General features: G+C 46.4%; 2 protein-coding genes across 8 annotated transcripts in view; one reads left to right on the top strand and one right to left on the bottom strand.

Moving 5' to 3' along the window:
- LOC135369804 (neprilysin-2-like) overlaps window positions 1–17,836 on the top strand; it is a 45,886-nt gene extending 28,050 nt beyond the window's left edge. The window contains exons 1-18 of one of the 4 annotated variants that reach the window (XM_064603336.1): window positions 4,759–4,950; window positions 7,226–7,359; window positions 9,681–9,725; window positions 10,558–10,662; window positions 11,202–11,447; window positions 12,299–12,510; window positions 13,276–13,455; window positions 13,536–13,622; window positions 14,239–14,763; window positions 14,823–14,926; window positions 15,038–15,102; window positions 15,187–15,238; window positions 15,358–15,425; window positions 15,764–15,894; window positions 16,186–16,251; window positions 16,425–16,520; window positions 16,599–16,675; window positions 17,607–17,836. In XM_064603336.1, the coding sequence (XP_064459406.1) occupies window positions 4,859–4,950; window positions 7,226–7,359; window positions 9,681–9,725; window positions 10,558–10,662; window positions 11,202–11,447; window positions 12,299–12,510; window positions 13,276–13,455; window positions 13,536–13,622; window positions 14,239–14,763; window positions 14,823–14,926; window positions 15,038–15,102; window positions 15,187–15,238; window positions 15,358–15,425; window positions 15,764–15,894; window positions 16,186–16,251; window positions 16,425–16,520; window positions 16,599–16,675; window positions 17,607–17,706 (2,385 nt within the window). In that variant the 5' untranslated portion in view covers window positions 4,759–4,858 and the 3' untranslated portion in view covers window positions 17,707–17,836. Of the gene's footprint in view, window positions 1–4,758; window positions 4,951–7,225; window positions 7,360–9,680; window positions 9,726–10,557; window positions 10,663–11,201; window positions 11,448–12,298; window positions 12,511–13,275; window positions 13,456–13,535; window positions 13,623–14,238; window positions 14,764–14,822; window positions 14,927–15,037; window positions 15,103–15,186; window positions 15,239–15,357; window positions 15,426–15,763; window positions 15,895–16,185; window positions 16,252–16,424; window positions 16,521–16,598; window positions 16,676–17,606 lie in introns of those variants that run through there. The other 3 variants (XM_064603337.1, XM_064603338.1, XM_064603339.1) reach the window with 3 other exon arrangements.
- Window positions 1–19,011, bottom strand: part of LOC135369806 (SPRY domain-containing SOCS box protein 1-like) — a 92,919-nt gene that overhangs the window by 67,661 nt on the left and 6,247 nt on the right. For 3 of the 4 annotated variants that reach the window (XM_064603341.1, XM_064603343.1, XM_064603342.1), the window contains one exon: window positions 18,886–18,968. In XM_064603341.1, the coding sequence (XP_064459411.1) occupies window positions 18,923–18,968 (46 nt within the window). In that variant the 3' untranslated portion in view covers window positions 18,886–18,922. Of the gene's footprint in view, window positions 1–18,885; window positions 18,969–19,011 lie in introns of those variants that run through there. The other variant, XM_064603344.1, reaches the window with a different exon arrangement.

The following is a 19,011-nucleotide window of genomic DNA, read 5'->3' as shown; positions in this document are numbered from 1 at the left end:
CGTACAGATGTGGACAGATGGAGAGAGTACAGTAGGAAGGAGTGGGGGAAACAGGAGAGGGGTTAGTATGTGTCTTGGGCCGAATTCAGGGGGAACCGTGCCGACATTCGTCCGAAAAGTCTTCGGAAAACCCAGGGAAAACCTGAGACAGCACAGCCGGTGGTAGGATTCGAACCCACTACCTTCCAGTCTTCAGCACGACCTTAGCTACCACCCACGATTATAAGTAACCACTCCGGACCCTTCAAGGTTCTGCAATGGAGCTTCTTTTTTTTTTTTTAATAAGAACTCTAATAAAAGTCGAGAAATTATGCAAAATAAGTGATGTCTTAGCACACTCTAGGCCTAGCGTTGAGGTCCCAAATTAACGACTAGCTACTCCGCAAAAAGAAAAAAAAAAAAAGAAAAAAGTCAGGTATTCATAATGGAGCTTTTTGTCGTGTCCCCGGGTGCGTCGACACCGTGTCTGAATTCCAGTTCAGAATGCTTGTTTCACCGCTGTGGCCATGCACCGGAATATCCGTGCAGCAGGATATCTGCCCACCCCAATTTCCGCAACTATATTTCCCACACCGGAACGAGTCCGTTGTTCATACTCAAACAACGATGTCGAAATCGAGGATGGAATGCCCAGCAGAATACTCCTATAATTCGACCTTGTACAGCAGATGTTATCCTGCATCATCTTCCTGAAATCTTCCAGTTCCTCGATTACTTCCGATTACTTCTTCTCGCCGTGGAAAGGGATACAACTACCCCAGCCACGTTATTTATTCACGCATTTCTTAGAGCTCCGCTGACAGCGCCACGATACCACCGTCTAACTTGCAACACTTTCAATTTCTTCCGCCCTTTCTGATCCTGCACGGGATGTCGATAAAAACAAGTAAGACAAGTCCGAGAAGAGGGCATCAGAAGCTCGATAAGTAGGTTGAGGAGAGAAAGACTGACAGGCTGTTACAATCCGAGCCGGTGCACCCGCCGAATAAGCGATGTGCAAAGGCACGATGCGCGTATTTGGTGAGCTTTCTCCTCGATATGTCCGTACGTGACCAAAAATAGGTGGGAGTATTTTATGCGGGTACTGGTGATCGTATACTGGCACGTTTTAGTGATCGACCTGGTGATAGACAGGCCAGGTCAACTCTGCTATTTTTTTTTATCTTTATTTATTTTTATTGGGCAGGAAACGAAATGTTTCACCTGGTTCAAAGGGTACGTGAGGTTCTGGGAGTGTCTGAAGAGACGCAGCAGTCAGGGCGACCATCTCTCAGGTTGTAAAGTTTGCGACGTGCTTTCATAATCTCGGTTTCTCCCGTTAGATGTCACTTGTTACATATGCATACTAGGGAGCCTCCATGTAGCCGCAGCAACCCATGGAGGCTCCCTATTGTACACGAAATGGGAGTACAGGAATGTATTTAGCCGACGGTCGCAGCCTCGCAGCGTGTAATGTCACGCTGTCGACCAGGTGTCACACTTTACACTCTTAAAAATGAACTTCACCGCATTGCACACTCCTAGCCAACCATCATGTCGAATGATATCGTTATCCGCCCTGATTTGTTGAAAACGGGAGGCGTACGCCTTTTTTGTGACAATTATGAACAGCATAAGTGTCACAAAAAAGACGTACGACTCCCGTTTTCAACAAATCAGGGCAGATAACGATATCATTTGAAATGATGGTTGGCCAGGAGCGTGCTATGCGGTGAAGTTCATTTTTAAGAGTGTAGGATATCAAAGAAGGGTAAGTCTTGAGCTCGCGTTAATGGGGCGGAGTATTTATATCAGAATTTTTCGGGAGGCGTCTAGAGCAACCGGCCCAATATTTCCCATGTCTTCCTTTTTCTTTTCTCCTTTAACATTATCCAACATACGTATCGCAAAATGTTTATTTAGCGTAAAGTTTCGTGCGAGCCGTGGATTGTCAAGGTGAAACGACCGCGGTGTGAACAGTTCGATAGTTTTAAATATTGAGTAGTTGTTCGAAATACTGCTCTACGTCGCCTCTGGTGGCAAGATGCGTAGCCTGTTCTATCGCGCAGTTCTTGCATGGTAAGTACGTCTTAGCTACACTTTAAGCGGCACAGCTGCCTTCTCGTTAATGAGTCAGTGCAGCACTGACCCAAGCAGCACAACATCTTGGTCCAATATTGGCAATACTGGCCCAATATTAGTCCAATCTGGGTCCAATATTGGGCGAAGATGTTGTGCTGCTTGGGGACCTAAAGCACGAAAAGAAAATACTCCCAACGAGTGCTAACGATGTTCCAATACTTAGAATTGTCTTTAAAAAAGAGAGAGAGAGTAAATTGGAAGCAATTAGTTTCGATCTAGTCCCCTAGAATGCAATCAATCCCCTTTTTAGTCCCCCGACCTTGAACTTTACTCTCCACCACACGAATCGAATACAAAACGACATATACCACATACGAAGCGCAAAAAGATACACTTATTGAAGCAATGAGGTGCAATTAGGTCACAGCAGGAATACCCATCACGCGACCTATAAACACGAGTAACAGAAACACAAAAACGAGGCACTCGTCAAATAGTATTTCATCATCTCAATTACATTCCACATATCGCTTTCTTTCGTAACCGCCAGTCTCGTGCGTAATATTGACCCTGCACTTGGAAGAAGTGTGGATTGCCACATTGATCATAGTCTGTATCTGTTTGCCCCATTAAAAAGACTCTGCCATAAACAGAGCGAAGGCCATCGGCAGTGGAGGGCAGGCAGGAAGCCACGCGAGTGGCGCACGTCTTCCTATATAACGGTTCACGGGCAGGAGGTCTCCAAGGAGGTGGCAGCCGAGTGGCACAGGGGTCATTAGAGTTCGCCGGCGCGTGTAATCAGGTGGTAATTCGTTCTTCGCAGCCACTGACCACCAGATGGCAGAAGCAGCTGCCAGAGAGACGCGCCGTTTTCTTCCCCCCTCTTCAGAGTAGCGATTATTTTTTTTTTTTTCATGATTTCTTAGTTTCCGTGATCCTATACCAGTTGTGTAGTCCGAAGCAAACAGGATGTTCATTCAGGCTTGGTGAATTTGTACGATTTTTTTTTCTTTTTTGGTGAGAGTAGCTACAGCAGTGGCCAGACTTACTTAAATAAAACTAAACCAGTATACGCTCTACCGTAATTATTTTTCACCACAGACGATAAATTTTCTGGAAGGGTTCACGCAGCTTCGACTTGGTGACCGAAGCGAAAGGGCCGCGAAAGTTACAAGATAAACAAAACCAATCCAAGTAAAAAAAAAAAAAAAAAAGTAGCATCTTTGGATATTCCGCCAGAAGCCTTTAACTGCAGTCCATGCTATAAAGTCCGAAGTACTGTACCTGCTATAAAGTAGAAGTGCACCATCCGGTCCTGATCTACAGGCGCCCACACTCGTTTGTCGTTGTACCACTTTTTCCCTCTCCACAACTGCTACAGACGGACTGACACGTCTGTCGACGTTGGTGACCTTCAAAAAGCCATCACTTTAAGATGATCACGCATTCTTAACACTGACGTTATAAACCAATACATTTCCGATATCTGAAAAATCTAACAGCGCTTCAACCAATCCAGCTACCCACCCCCACCCTCTCTCTCAGATGCACTACAGAAATAGGACAGGCACAAACACCATGTACTACAAGCTCAGTCCACGCTCAGCTAACTCAACTCAGCCTTCCCGCGTACAATCTCGATTAAAGACAACCATCTCCCCCCGCCCCTCTTCGGGAACAACAAGATGGGCTCCAAACCCGTGGGACGTCACTGAACAGGCAACAACACTAGAGAACGCGGGCTGTCAACGCATCAATGGAACATGTCTTCGTCGCTTTGTGTTCCGCTCAAAAGCGGGAACGCGCAAGATGTCCAAGGACTATGAAAAACTAAAAATAATAATAATAATAAAAAAATCCACGATGGATCGCGTCTGTTTTGGCTTCCGCTTTATTGTAAACCGTGATTGGTTATATGCGCCACTGACGTCATTTGCTTGATCCCGGCATTCAGGTCTGCAAGACATATGTTGCTTTGAATGGCTGACGCATGCAGAATGAACGGAGGAAAAAGATATACTGTAATCGGGGCAGCGGGGATTGTAAAATACTCTGGAATAAACAGCGTGAAGGGTGAAGTAGGGTCAGGGGCTCTTTATGACTCTTTAGACGTTTGTGGCGCTTTGGTTGTCATGAGAACGTGTGCAATGAAGGCTCAACAGCAGCCGAGATAAACAATAACGAGTGGAGTGCTTCCTGTTCTCCAGTCCACTGCTTGCGGTAATTGGGGAATGATATAACACTCTAAGGAAAAAAAGGTGCGAAAAGGTGGTAACTTCTATAGTTACCACCTAGGTCAACATAGCGTCTGATAAAGGGTGTAAATGGGTGGTAAAAGAAATTATCATATATCCAAATTGCTACAAAAAAGCGTACGCCCCCCTCGCTCACCAAATCAGAAGCGGTAACCCTATCATTCGTAGGTAGCAGGTAGAACTTTGCAACCTTTTAGGCACAACATATGCGACAACTATTACCTCCTAAAATGTGTAACTGCTCCACCTTTTTTTTTTTTTTTTTTTGAGAGTGAATGAATGATGTGCTTCAAAGTGAGGACTTTAGCGCTGCAGCGTCCAGAAGCAGAGCTCCTGAAGAGGTCGTGAAGAGATAAACCATTAGAGTTTTTTTTTTTTTTTCCTGACTGAGTGGATACTGGCCATGTCAACAGTAAAAATACCGCGGGGAAACGAAGACAAAAACTCGCGCTGCATGAGCGCGTAGAGCGAGGGCGGAAGTGTTGTTGCCAGTGGAACGGTATGGCGGACTCCGTGTAAGGCCGCAAGCGGTGCAACTCAGCATGAGTTTGCAGAGCGCGGATACCAATGTCTCAGCCAGGTCCACCGAAGAGGAATCCTCTCTCCTGGCTGCAGGCGAAGGGCCCCGGCAGAGGTGAGACGAGCCCCTCCATTCTTCAGGCCTCGTATAACTTCACGCAACTAGACGAAGAACAGTGACTCTTTTAACGGTGTACATTACGAGCATTCCCCTAACTCTAATCAAAACGGAATCTGTAAAAAGAAAAAAAAATGGCACCGTGATGTTACACGTATGGTTTGTCTGCGCAGTGTGGCGACATGGTTGTCGTCCAGCAGGATACACTCTTTAAAAAAAAAGGGTGTACTTTGACTCCTTTTTCTTGCCACATATATCACTCCCTTTTGGAGAGTACAATTACTCTCAAAAAAGGAGTCTCCTCACTCCCTCAAGGAAGTAGAGTAACTCCCTTTCTCCCTGCCGGAGAGTAATATTACTCTCCAGTAGGGGTTAGAGTAACCCCACTCTCTAAAGGGAGTGAGGAGACTCCTTTTTCGAGAGTAATTGTACTCTCCAAAAGGGAGTGATATGTGTGGCAAGGAAAGCAGTTAAAGTACGCCTTTTTTTTTTAATAGTGTAGGACTGCGGATAATTTGGACAGCCCGGGGTTCTTTTGACGTGCGCCGGAAATCTCCGACACGTGGTGCTGAAAGCAGTGTTTACATCCCCCTACATTGCTGCGCTCAAGGTCTTCTAGGATTCGCCAACGTTTCTTGGACCACATGGGGAATCGATGCACTGCCACAACAGTTGCTTAGTGCCTTTCTGAACTGTATGTACAATGCTGGCCGAAAGCTTACGGAACACGCTCTTGCGCATTCCTTCCTCAGAGTGACACGCCAGCAGCGAATGGGACCTACGGACCTACTGGCATGCGCCTAATAGGTAATCCAGTCACCTGTTTGCAAGTTCGTACGGTACCATTCGCTGCTAGCGTGTTACTCTGTGGAAGGGATGCGCAAGAGCGTGTTCCGTGAACTTTTGTCCAGCTTTGTACACAAAGAAATGCACGCGAAATTTAGGAACTACTGCAGTGTTTGGGGAGTAGGTTTCAGGCTCAGGGGACTAAAATGGGGAGTAACTGCAATCTAGGGGACTAGACGCCGTAAGTTGCTTTTCTTCTTTGAGTGTGGTTATGAACGGTGACCTCGTTAACGCAGCCGCGACCGCAAGTTCTTCATGAAACGACGTATGACCTAATGATGCATATAGCAAAGCAAAAGCTTTAGTGCTTTATTTTTAGCCCGGAAGTACTATTTGAACTAAAACAGCTCATTCTGTTCATGGAAGGGGTCAAGCGATTGCGCATATCAGTTCCCCTCTATGCTTATGTAGTTCAGGTCATGTGAGGCAAACCCTGCTGTGACTCAACCTATGCACTATCTGGTACTAAATCGGTACCCGAGGAGAGAAAGAAATATGACAGGGATAACCAGAAAGGGGTTTCAGCTGTGCTGGCGTCGGAGAACGCGCAGAAGACTCCCGCTTTCAAAGATGAATGTTCTGCCGCCGTCGCCAGCACGCTGGGAGGCATTCCTACCAGAAAACGTGGACAGGTGACATGTTTTCTTTCGTTATCTACCGATTACTGTTGAGATAAAGTGCATTACGTTGATATATAGCATACTATACAACGGTACAATGTACCGTGTGTCGAAAGATAAACTTTACAGCTGTCGTTGCCCCTCCGGAGCGGAGGCGGGAGGGGCAACAATCTTCAACGGGTAGCAAGCGGAGGCAGTGCAGAGCACTATAAATTGAGTAAGGGGTGCCTGCGGCTGAAAACCGTGTTGTCATAAGGGGAGTGAGTCCCACGAGTTTATCCTTAATGTCTTGTACTGAGCGTAATTCAATCTACCTAGGGAAAACCGGGGATTTATGCTGGATTTCCATCTCGGGACAGAGAGAGAGTGAGTGAGTGAGTGAGAGTGTGGAGGGGTAAGGGTGCCGGGTGACGTACCTGCGGACATTTCGTGCTTTTTGGCCTTTAATTTCGCCAGGTATTTTTCGTGGGCTGCATCTTTACATCTTTGGGGGTGCGAGGGTGTGGGGCTGCTCGCAAAATCCCTGGCCACGACATGCATACATCTTAACGTTTGTGGTGCATATGGTGGATTTCACATTGCTTCGTCACATGGCGGTCCACTGCTTCGTTAGTTGCGCAAGAAACTTGAACTTTTGTTCAATATTCCACTGCAATATATAGCCGCAATCTCCCCTGGTACGGGGACATCGCTGGCTGACAAATGTACATGTGGGAGATAACAGTGTTCAGATGTGTACGTGGTCCAGCAAAGAGTATGCCGTGACCTATGCATTCCGACTGCATGCTGTTGCTTTACTCTTTCAGGAATCCGCCATGGTGGAACCGGCGCACACGCATGGAACGGACGCTATGTGGCGTTGCGACAGTGGCCCTCGGTATGTTCGCCGCCACGGCCGTTGCTCTTGCCCTCCTCGGTTACCACTACCAGCAGAACATAGGTCAGTTTCAAGGCATTCTATATGCATTTCAGCACAAGGCATTGTAGTTTCTTTGCTGCGACACCTTAGAGATAAAAAAGTAGTTAAGTGGGGAGTAATTACAGCTTCTAATCCCTTAGACTGCAATTACTCCCAATTTTAGTCACCTGACACTGGAAGTTACTCCCCAGCACTGCAAATAGTCCCTAAACTTCGCACAAATTTTAGTACGGTGCATTTAGTAGCGAAAGGTACTAATGGTTGTGGCAATGCATATACTCCACAAAAGGACTAAAATTGCTCCTTTTTTTCTTCTTCTTCTTCTTCTTAGAGCGTAAAATCGTACGGTGATCACTAAAGCGGGAACATTAAAGAGGAGGAGTCCTTGGTGAAAAACTCGGTATCGAGAAACAGCATTAATAGTACCTACGTTAGTGTGAGCATCGCGATTTTACGGTGCAACGTCAAAGAGCACACGTCAAAAAAGAAAAAAAAAAGTCACGCATGTGCGCGTCCACATCTGCAAGTCATCATCCTCATGCAGTCTCATCCTCATCACTGTTGTGGCACGTTAGTTGTCGATACGCCATAAAAACTCGAATCATTATCATAATCATCATCATCGACACCTGCAAGTTGAGGATGGGAAGAAGAGAAGGCTGATCGGCATGAAGTTCGCAAAAAAAAAAAAATTGTTCCGTTATTTTCCACGCATGAATCTCGTAGAGGACAGATGAGGCTGCAGGCAAAATAACATAGAAAGTATATCTCTATTGTAAGAAAAAGATGAAAAGAATGTTGGCATAGGGAACCCCGTCAGCTCTAGCAATGCGCAGAGGACTTGCTGATGCTGTGCGAACAGCGTAATTCGGAACTCGTCATTTACACCAAGCAAGGCAAAAAGAAAGAAAGGTTTAGGTTCAGACGCATTATCAAGTTGACGTTTGCAAGGCATGCATCCGCATTAGTAGCGATGCCATTTTTGAGTCGTTGAAGGTGCATGGACATCTAGGGCGGACTCGCATTTTTCTTGAAACCACAGAAGCTGAAAAATGAAAACGTGGGAAAGCTTTATTTTGAAACAGGAACCGCGTCGGCCTGAAGCCGAAATTACGATCTGTGCCTCGGTGAATAAACTTTACAGCAAGCGGAATACGGAACCAGAAACGTAAGGCGGACGGGGATATAGAAGTGATTGTTACAGGGAACGGAAAAAGGAAGACACAAAAATCAAAAACGTGCAGGAGTCCTACATAAACAAACAGGAAGAAATATGCGTACGAGTGGTTAATGCGTGTACCCTACCATCTTCGCACGTGAATACGCGATGGGTACAAGGTAACAATAACGCAATACTGTCTGCGATTAAAGAACGACAGCTGATGAAAAGCCCACGATCGAGTATGTCTGAGCGGCAGTCGGAACGTGTGATTTTGAATCCCACAGCTCGTGGCCTTTTCACCAACTGCCTTCCTTTAAAGGAACGGTCGCATCTGTTCCAGTCGATTTCGGAACCATACCTTATATTCACACATGCGACATTCCCCGCAGAAGCGGAAGACGCGAAAAACGTCATAGCTTTCTGAGCGCGAGTGCTCAACGTCCAGTGTTCACGTACACTGCCAACCGTGGGGAATATCCTGCGACACAGCCACAAGATATTCTGTAGCAGACGACAGGAAAGACGCTGACGGTGTCGTCTGCTAAGTGCGCAGTACCCCACTCCCAATATTCCGCACCGTGTGGATGCTCAACACAACACGGGACGGAACTTCGTCTGTGTGAGCAGTGTTTTCGCTTTTTTCTTCCACTAGAATCTTCCGTGATGATGTCGCTCGTGTGAATACGGAGATAGTGTCATTTTACTCCTCGTGGACCACAGACAACGGTATCGAGAACCCCGCGCGAAATAGAGACGTAGTTTGAATGTTATTCCATTGAATATGTGACAAGAGCAGACGCCGGATGTTGAGAGTGTGCCGGAATTCCCTCTCTGGAAGAACGAGAAAACGTCACTCCCTAAGGACCAATGAGGGCGCGACCTTGAGTAAAGGAATGCCGCGGCCGCGCGGGCATCGTGACGGCGCCTTTCCTCCTCCATCGCCGCCCTCTCACTCCTTCGCTTAGGGAGTGACGTCACGCCGCCGGAACATAGTGGTATCGGTTTCAGGACGGGTTTCCAGATGCGACCGCCCCCTTTAATCGTAATAGACGTGGCTGACTTGCAGATGTTCTATAACTCCAAGCTAGATTGATTTGGAAACAGGATGATTGTTTTAGCGCATCCATAACGAGTGCATGCCCAGTGTGAAATACGTGTTTATCATTGTGCTGTTTCCTAGGTGACTTGAAATGGGGAGGACGTGGATTTGCATCTTCCCAATTCGGTAAATACTGTAATGACAAACATCGAATATGTTGTGCCGCCCCACTTATATCGTACAGGCTGTTTGCGAATAACGTGTTATATAGCCGCATAAGTCAAGGGCTACGTGGATAGGTTCACTATGTGTTTTAACGGTCACCATTTGAAATGGTTGCGATGCGTTCAGGAGAACTTCTCCTGAATTGACCCTTTTTCTGAGCCTCCCGCTGAAATTTGCCAGAAAGAAGCTGAACTAGCAGGCGCGTTAGGTGCAAGGGGATACTCGTAGCCTGAAAACCTCGATGAAATATTTGTAGCCACCACATCATGTTCGAAACCTACAAAATTGCAATAGGGAGCTTCATTACAAAATCGGAACAACTCTATGAAAACGATATTGTAAAAGAACTTGTCAAACCAGAGATCACCTGCGTGATGTCAGCCCCTTCAAAGGAATGGAGCGATTGGTTTATGGTTTTGGGACCATCATCGTCAATGCCTTGATCTACTAAAGTTTGCTAATATTTCTCTTCTTTTGTATGGATTCTCATGAACCAGTTCATTGGTTAATAGCCGAGAGTTCCTTAAAGAGGAAGGTCCAGTACTACGAACACCAGTGCTTCCCCTAGTCTAATCCAGGAACAGGAGTTCCTGCAACGTTTATCTTGGCAAAGTTTAATCTCTCACAACTTATTGGCTACTGGATCAATCAAAATCCTGAACACACTCTAGATTGGCATTGTTGATGAAATGGCACTGACAAGTTCAGGCCCTTTCTGGCAATTTTCAGTCCCTGAGTGCAGCACGTCACCCTTTCTACAGTCGTGTGCATAAGTATTACCTGTCATGTGCAGGCAAACGCATACCGTTCTCTTCAAATGCCGACAGACTCATCGGAAGTGGCGAAGAAAGCTCGACTAGTGCCAAGCTCTGCCTCACGTCAGGATGTGTCACAGCCGGTAAGCATCTGTACGATAAGACAGCGACAACGTTCCCCGCGCCTTCCCATCTGCCCCATCCCGTGGTATCTATTGTATTGAATACGGAGATAACCTTGTCCGCCACCCCCAAGGTCATCCACACAGTGGCGCATGCGCATGAGCAGTTGTGAACAAGGTACTAAATTGTTCAAAGTTTCGAGAAGGGCATCCACAATATGGTGCTTGGTAATCTGATGGATTTTTAAAAAAGTTTTTGTTTATATTTGCTTTTATTTAAATCTTAACATCAAAGTCGTTTGAGGAAACCAATGGGAGACCACCTTCATTGACGCCACTTGAGAACGGGAAAAGAGGGAAAGCGCAAATTGCGATTTCTTTCGCGTATAAATCGGGAACATATTTGCGCTGCAAAGTAACTATGGGTATAGGCAGGTACATACAGAAGAGTGTACAGATGACCGCAGGAAGGAGTGTGGGAGACAAGGTGGTTATTAGATACCATTAGATAACGCATTATTTTATACGATGTTTACAAGCGTTCACTGTTCTGTTTTCAGCGGCGTCTCTTATAGCAAACATGAATCAAAGCGCGGATCCGTGCAGTGACTTTTACGAGTTTGCCTGCGGCGGGTGGGTGCGGCGCCATAACATCCCGGACGACAAGTCGTCCATGTCTCAGTTCTCGCTTTTACAAGACGAACTGGATGCCAAACTCCGCATTCTGGTTGAGGAGCCAACCAAGGATACGGAGCCCCCCTTCATACAGAAGATGAAGCACATGTACAATTCCTGCATCAACACATGTAAGTGCTTGATGGAAGTGCTTAATATTTCGAAAGTGTAGCTTCTATGTGGCAAGTAAGAGGTGCGACCGCACGTTCCCACTGGTGTGACACAAAAAACGTTCGACACACCAGGCATGAAACTGTGCACTATACGACCCAATTGGGCTTTTACAACAAGCAAAAAGTGTGGCGGAACATTTGATAGAATGAAGCAGGAACAACACTGAGAGATCACCACCAGATCCTGCACGAACCAGCACCAAGTTACACATCATTCAACATAACAACGACATAAGGACGACATAACAACGTTAGACACGTACTGCTTGCAACACACTTGTCTGAAATCTCCATCCTGTGGCCCAGCTGTCCCCTATCGGAGGTGTCGCGCTCAAAGGAGCTCTACCATTATCGCCTCCAAGGGGAGGCTGTGCTTCACACAACGCCACCAGTCGGGAGAGATCATCTGTGATACTTTGGTGGCGTCTGCTAGGATTCCTTCCGCCGCGCTTGCAGATGCTGCCTAAGTATCACAGATGATCTCTCCCAATTGGCGGCTTTCCGTGAAGCACGGCCTCCCCTAGGGGGCAATAATGGCACAGCTCCCTCTCGCGCAACACTGCCGATAGGGGGCAGCTGGACCACAGGCTGGAGAGTTCAGACAGGTGTGTCGCAAGTAGAACATCCACACGATTGACAGCTTGGGGTATAGCGGGGGCTGGGACGAAAAATCTTCTTGCCTTTAATGTTTCACACATTAACATTACCTCCGAAGGCCTTCACAAGCCACACACATTTTTGCATCTAGGTAGACACATTTGTGTACTTGTGCTGCTAACTTATTTTTCCTTGTGCTCGACTGGGGTCAGCGGTCATTGACAACATGGGGGAGGAACCACTGAAGCAAGTGCTGAAGGAGATCGGCGGGTGGCCTGTGGTTGAAGGGGACTCATGGGACGCGACCAGCTTCAACTGGCTCGACGCCTTGTCGCGCTATCGCAAGTTCGGCTACAGCCACGACATTCTGCTCGACCTGTCAGTCATTCCGGACTTCAGGAACAATACCCGTTATATCATCGATGTGAGTAGACATTGGTTCACCTCTTTTCTGTAGAGCAGCGCATCAAACCGAACCAGAACCGAAAACCGGAAAATGACGATCATTTTTTGCCGGAACCGAACCGGAATCAAACCGAAAAAGCAGCCACTATCTTGGCAGCTGAACCGGAACCAGACGATTTAAAAAATTCCGGTTACCATTCCAAAACCGGTTTCGAAGCATTGCGAGCTCGAGACTGACCGTTTTTCATCTTAGCTACCTTAAGTGCCCCAAGCTGTTCTAAACGTGACCGGTTCACTCAACATTTTTTGCAACCTGAGTCTCCAATACAAGCGGAAATGCATAGCTGGGCGGCCGTATCGATGGAGACGTCTGACAACAGCGCTCTATATTCTGGTTTTCCTGTGGACAAGAATTCTTGTCACAGCTTTACGGTCAGCTAGGACATGTAAAGAGAAAAGATTTCGAAACTTTCCTACCGCTTATTTTAGGGCATATACCTTGTCCAATGAACCGGTTCGGAACCGGTTTAGAGCATCTTGAACCGGTTTGGAATCAATATGTGTGTGTCCTCCTGGAGCTGCTCTAATGCTCTAAAGATGCTCTAAACTGGTTCGGAACCTTTTTGAGCATCTTGCACCAGTTTGGAACCGATATGTGTGTCCTCCTGGAGCTGAACCAGATGCACCATTATGCCTGTATCCGAACCGAACCGGAAAAAATTTGTTTGATGCTCTGCTAGACAGAGGAACTGTTATGTAGTTTACTGTGCTTCCTGACTTTTAGCTGGATCAAACTTCTCTCGGCCTGCCTGACCGGACGTACCTGATTAAAGGCCTCAATGACTCCGCAGTCGCGGCGTACTTCAAGCTTATGACAGAAGCTGCAATCATGTTGGGAGCTGACAAGAGCAAGGTCACAGAGGAACTGAAAGAAGCTCTACAGTTCGAGATCACCCTTGCCAATGTGAGTAAGGGCGCGGACAAGCTAAGTGACCTATCTGCCACCAAGGACACATGTTGAGTGTCGTGTGTCCTTCCTTGCAGTATTCACTTCCCAGAGAAGAACGAAGGAATATCAGCAAGTTGTACAACAAGATGCCGCTCTACGAGCTCAAGAAACTCGCACCTAAGGTAAACCCGTTTCGAGTGCACAGCGTTTGTACAAGTGCCCGATGTCCCCACCAGTTTCGCTGCTCAGTGCACCTCGGGTTCTGCCGGTAGCATTACAAACCATTGTCCCACCTGCATAGGAGGCCACCTCCAATGCACGGAAATTTCACAATCTTAATGCGCTTCATGGTCCCATTTAAAATTGCAAATACAAGAGCATGAGTGGGTGGGAGTCACAAGTGTTGACCTCTGCATGCAGCACTCGTTCTAACAAATGTTTTCTCTATTTGAACGTCACATGTAATACATGTACTAGAGCAGTGCACGGACCACATTTTTAGGCTCAGGCCCAAGCCTGGCCTTCCTTTGATTTACCCGCCCGAGCCTGGTACAAGCCCGAAGGATTCTAAGTTCCTCGGCACCAAGCCCGAGCCCGATAAATTTGTAGGCTACCCGGCCTGGCCCAGCCCGGCCCACTGTATAAGGCTGTAAAATTTGACTGTGGTAACCAAGAGAGGGGTAACACAGGCTCGAATCCGACACAGGCCCGGTCTGTCGCCGGTTTCGGCCGGGCTCGGTTTTTTTTTCGGGTAAGCCCGAGCCTACGCAGTGCTCTAACGTGTACGTGTTCTCGCAGATAAACTGGGACCGCTACTTCGCTGAGCTTCTAGTCGACCCAGTTGCACAGGACGAGCCAATCAATGTGGTAGTGCCACAGTTTGTGCGTGACTTCGAGTCCCTCATCGAACGCACGGACAAGCGCATTGTCGCTAACTACATGGTTTGGCGAGTGGTGCTCCAGTCCTATGCCACGCTGAGCAAGCAGTGGCGGGAGAAGCTGCAAGAGTTCAACAACATCCTCACTGGCAAGACCAGGGAAACTGCCCGCTGGGAACAGTGCATGGGCTCTCTGACCGGATCCCTGGGCATGGCTCTGTCCTCCATGTACGTGAGGAACTTCTTCCAGGAGGACAGCAAGGGTGCAGCGATGAACATGGTAACCTATATCTTGCGAGAGTTCCTCGACATCCTCAACGGGATCGACTGGATGGATCCAATGACCAGGCAGAGGGCCAAGGAAAAGGCTCAAGCGATCCAGCCATACATAGGCTATCCCGAGGAGTTGCTGAAGGATGAAAACGTGGCCAAGCACTACGAAAATGTAAGTGCAGGTCGCGGGTCCCCTGAAGTGGTGTTTCCTGACGTTACGTTTTGTTAAAGGTGACACTGAAGCCCAACGAGTACTTTGACAACATCATGAGACTTCGAAAGTGGTCGACGGATTACGCGTTCGGACAACTGAGGAAACCGCACATCAAGGGAGAGTAGGTGTCCATAGTGTCTCGTAGAGCACTGCAGTGTTTTCGGTAGTGTATGACCTCGGAACATTACCACTTACTTTACGTTGCACTGCCACTTACTTATTACTTTTCCAGGTGGAAGAAGCATGCGCAAGTCGCTGTAGTAAATGCTTACTATAACAGCTTGGAAAATTGCATCGGTAAGTCACATGGAACTATAACTGCCACCATACTGTTGCCAAGCAGATAAGATGGGCAGATAATACTTTATGTCTCTATTTCAGAATTCCCAGCAGGAATCTTGCAGGGTGCTTTCTTTTCCAAAGACAGACCCAAGTAGGTGATAGTAAGATGTAAAATCATGTAAATGTGAGAGATCTTTGTTGGCATGAATTCAACATGACTCGTTTAAGCCACACGCCATGTAACTTTCAGTGTTCACTTTCTCTACGCAGCTACATGAATTACGGAGCCATCGGGTTCGTGATTGGCCACGAGATTACGCACGGATTTGATGATAGAGGTACAGAATTTTGTGCATCCACAGTGTCGTGGTCGCGAAGAAATCCATTTGTTTACAATACACCAGCACACCATAATCCAAAATGGGCCAAAAGAGCATAACGGAACGCCCAAAAGCCCGATTGGCTGCGCACACGTTACTTGTTACTAGGACTGTCGTCTGCTAGGAAAACCAGTGCAGTGCAATGTAGTAGGAGCAAAGCAGACGACAGCCCTACCCATAGTACCACTGCTATGGAACCCAAGCCTACTTCTGCTCTGAACATTTTGCGGCACTTTGTTTGCACTCTCATTGCATACACAGTCACATAATGATACTAACTAATGCTCTACAATTAGGTCGTCAATTTGACAAAGATGGGAACAACCTCAACTGGTGGGAACATGAGACAGACCTCAAGTTCCGTGACAGGGCACAGTGCATCATAGAGCAGTATGGCAACTACACTGTCAAGGAAAATGGCATGAAGGTAAGTATCAAATGAATCCACATAACCATCAATGTTCAAAGTAGTAACTCAAAGGTTGCCAAAATGGTGAACATTTCATGTGGCACACGAATGTGTGCAGCACATCAACGCAGCGTTGCACACTAAAGCGCTTAGTGCACATAAATTACAGCTTGTGCATGACTTGTGTCACAAGGTTGTTCTCATTCGTCCAATACGTTTTGTGCAAGGCACTTGTTCAATACAAGTACTGGGATATTTTGTAGATGAAGGTAACCACGATTAACAGAATCTCACTATGCCTTCCGCCAGGTAAATGGCATCAACACACAAGGAGAGAACATTGCTGACAACGGTGGAATAAAAGAAGCCTACATGGTAAATACCAGTATTTGTTTGCATGATGTACTGTGTTTGTCACTCTGTGAGGTTTAGTCACACAACTCACTCTCAGTGCAGATGAGTTGGTGATAAGCCAAAGGGCCGCAGTAGCGTTGCCTTATGTACCCCAGTGCAGCGTGCTTGGTGACCTTATCAGCTTATCTTTGCAGGCCTATAAGAAATGGGTTACAGCTAATGGCGAGGAGCATCCCCTTCCAGGGCTGAAGTACACTACTGACCAGCTGTTCTGGATCAGCGCTGCCAATGTAAGACAATATTTGTTCGCTGAATGTAACGCAACAGCAAACAAAACAAAAATTTTGACACTTTTGCTCTACCCCTAGGTGTGGTGTGGAAAATACAGACCAGAAGTAATGAAGTTAAGAATAGTGTCAGGGTCACACAGTCCTGCACCATTCAGGTCAGTATGCGACATCTTAAAGGGGCACTAAAATGCAAAAACAACTCGCTCTCAAATAAAAGTCCGTGTTTCAATTAGTACAATGCGAACAAAATGAGTTCACACAACACTACCGTTCACTGAATTTTGGCTCACAACAGTTCTCTCGAATGTTCCACTGACAACATTTATCTTCACGCCCTTCGGACAGTGACGCCAGTCTGCTTTGCAATGCGCACTATGTTTTTCACCGGGACTGCTGCATGGACTAAAAACACAGATGCACGAACTGAAACGACGTTCTCTGCTTAGCGTCGAAGCAAGAAAGAGTCCGGTATAATTTTGATTCTAGCTTCGTAACGGAATCAAAGTTTTGAATTATGATAACAAGTACGAAATTAACATAGCGTGTAATGTAATTTGAAGTGAACTTGTTTTTGCATTTTAGTGCCCCTTTAAAAATAAGCTATAGGCAGGCACAACATTTATGCCAGTATACATGCCTAGAAACATTGTGTTTGGTTTAATCCCTATTTATTTACCCTTACTGGTATATTACTGGTGTATTACTGGTGTAATACTGGTGTATAGATTATGGGGAAAATGTGCTCCAGACTGAAGAGTCGGATAAAACATAAAGGAAAATATCGGGCTTTGCCAAAATTTCAAAATGGGACTGTTCTCCTGCTGGGCAGAGTAATTACCCCAGGACTGAACAGTCTTTGCCCTTCAAGGGCTTTATCATGGACACCCTATGCTGTTAGACAATTATTTAATCAGACGGCCCTTCTGCCAAAAAGCATGTCCCTTAATAGGCATTGTCAATAGTAAAATTCACACATGAATGCAAACAGTTTGCATACAGTGAATGCAGTGTTTTTGAGCCTACAAAGACAAAGCTTTGAGACAACATATGCTGACAATGTGCATCTGGCATATTTCGTATTTGCAGGGTGATCGGCCCCATGTCCAACACCCCTGAGTTTGCCAGGGACTTCAACTGCCCTCTCGGGTCCTCAATGAATCCGAGCAGCAAATGTACTGTATGGTGAACTGCGCAACGAGGCCAACAGTGTGAAGGAAAAGGCACGTGTGCAGAGAGCTCTGCAGGCGCAGGCGGATTTCCGCCTACCTTTAAATTAAATGTGCCGATCTGAGAATTACGATCAAACACATAACGGACACCTCTGTCAGGTCAATGCTGTGATTACTGTTTGTCACTGAGCAGGGAACGCATTTGCTGGCCACATGGCTCAGTGTCAGTGCGAAGGCACACAGAGCATAGTCGCGCTACATTTCGAATGTGAATGTGTGACAAGAGTGATAGATCATCGCGTATTTAAGACAGATGCCACGATGCTCCTAAAATGTTCTTATTCAACAGTAACAAAGCACATTATCATCCTTTTTGTGAAATTTCCACTGTCGTCTGTGGTGGGCCAAAGTCGTGTGATTTTTTTTTTTCTCTCTAGCTTGTGTGTTCGTACATGCGCGATCCTCGCGACTTCCATGAAGTCATGTAAATAGCATGTGTCGTATGTGTGGGGGGGAGGGGGAATGGGGTTCACATGGAAATCTTAACAGTTGCCCATGGACATGTACATATATACGTATGAACAAAATGGCAATAACAGTACAATTCAATGTCATGTGTTCCTGCATCAAATAAAATGTTTCTTTAAGTAACTCCTTCCATTTCAATTCCAGAAGCTTGTACGGGTCTCATGTCCTGCACATTACGCAGTTCATAAACTGGACTTTTTGCTAGGCAGTCCTACGGTCTGGCAGTTGTGTGTGTTATGTCATCTCACCAAAAATTTCCACACACTAAATTGGCTGAATTCAGTCAGAAGACCTTTAAAAACCTAGTTACAGAACTGATGGTATAGTGTGGTACGTGGTATGGTGTTGATACGTGACCAAAACGAATACAAATACCACATGAATACCACAGCCCACGCAACGGTCCTTCACCTATATGAACTATTAATAGCAATCATACTTACTCTAGTTGTAATGCAAAGAAATTTCAGGGAGGTGAAATTGTAGGCAACGGTGAAATGGTGACACACAATATGTAATACAGAAGATTTCCTTTGATGTAGAAAACAGTAAAAGATCCTTCTGCGACCTGTCCAACTCCAGCAAATGGACCAGTGGTTACGTTCAGAGCGTAGTACGTCATGAAACAGTACTAGGTGTAACTAGAGGTTTGGCACACTGCAACTCACATCACACATGGTGTTCACTTCCTTTCAAAGGATGGAGTCATCCAGTAGTACTCCAGTAGTCATCTTTCCTAGTCTCGGTGTCACTGAAATGGTGAGGCATGGTTAAGTTCGTACTGATCACAGGTG

The sequence above is a fragment of the Ornithodoros turicata genome, chromosome 10 (assembly GCF_037126465.1).
Source record: "Ornithodoros turicata isolate Travis chromosome 10, ASM3712646v1, whole genome shotgun sequence".
Lineage (NCBI taxonomy): Eukaryota > Metazoa > Arthropoda > Arachnida > Ixodida > Argasidae > Ornithodoros > Ornithodoros turicata.
Note: the sequence above shows the minus strand (reverse complement) of the source record. Positions and strands in the feature narration are given on the sequence as shown.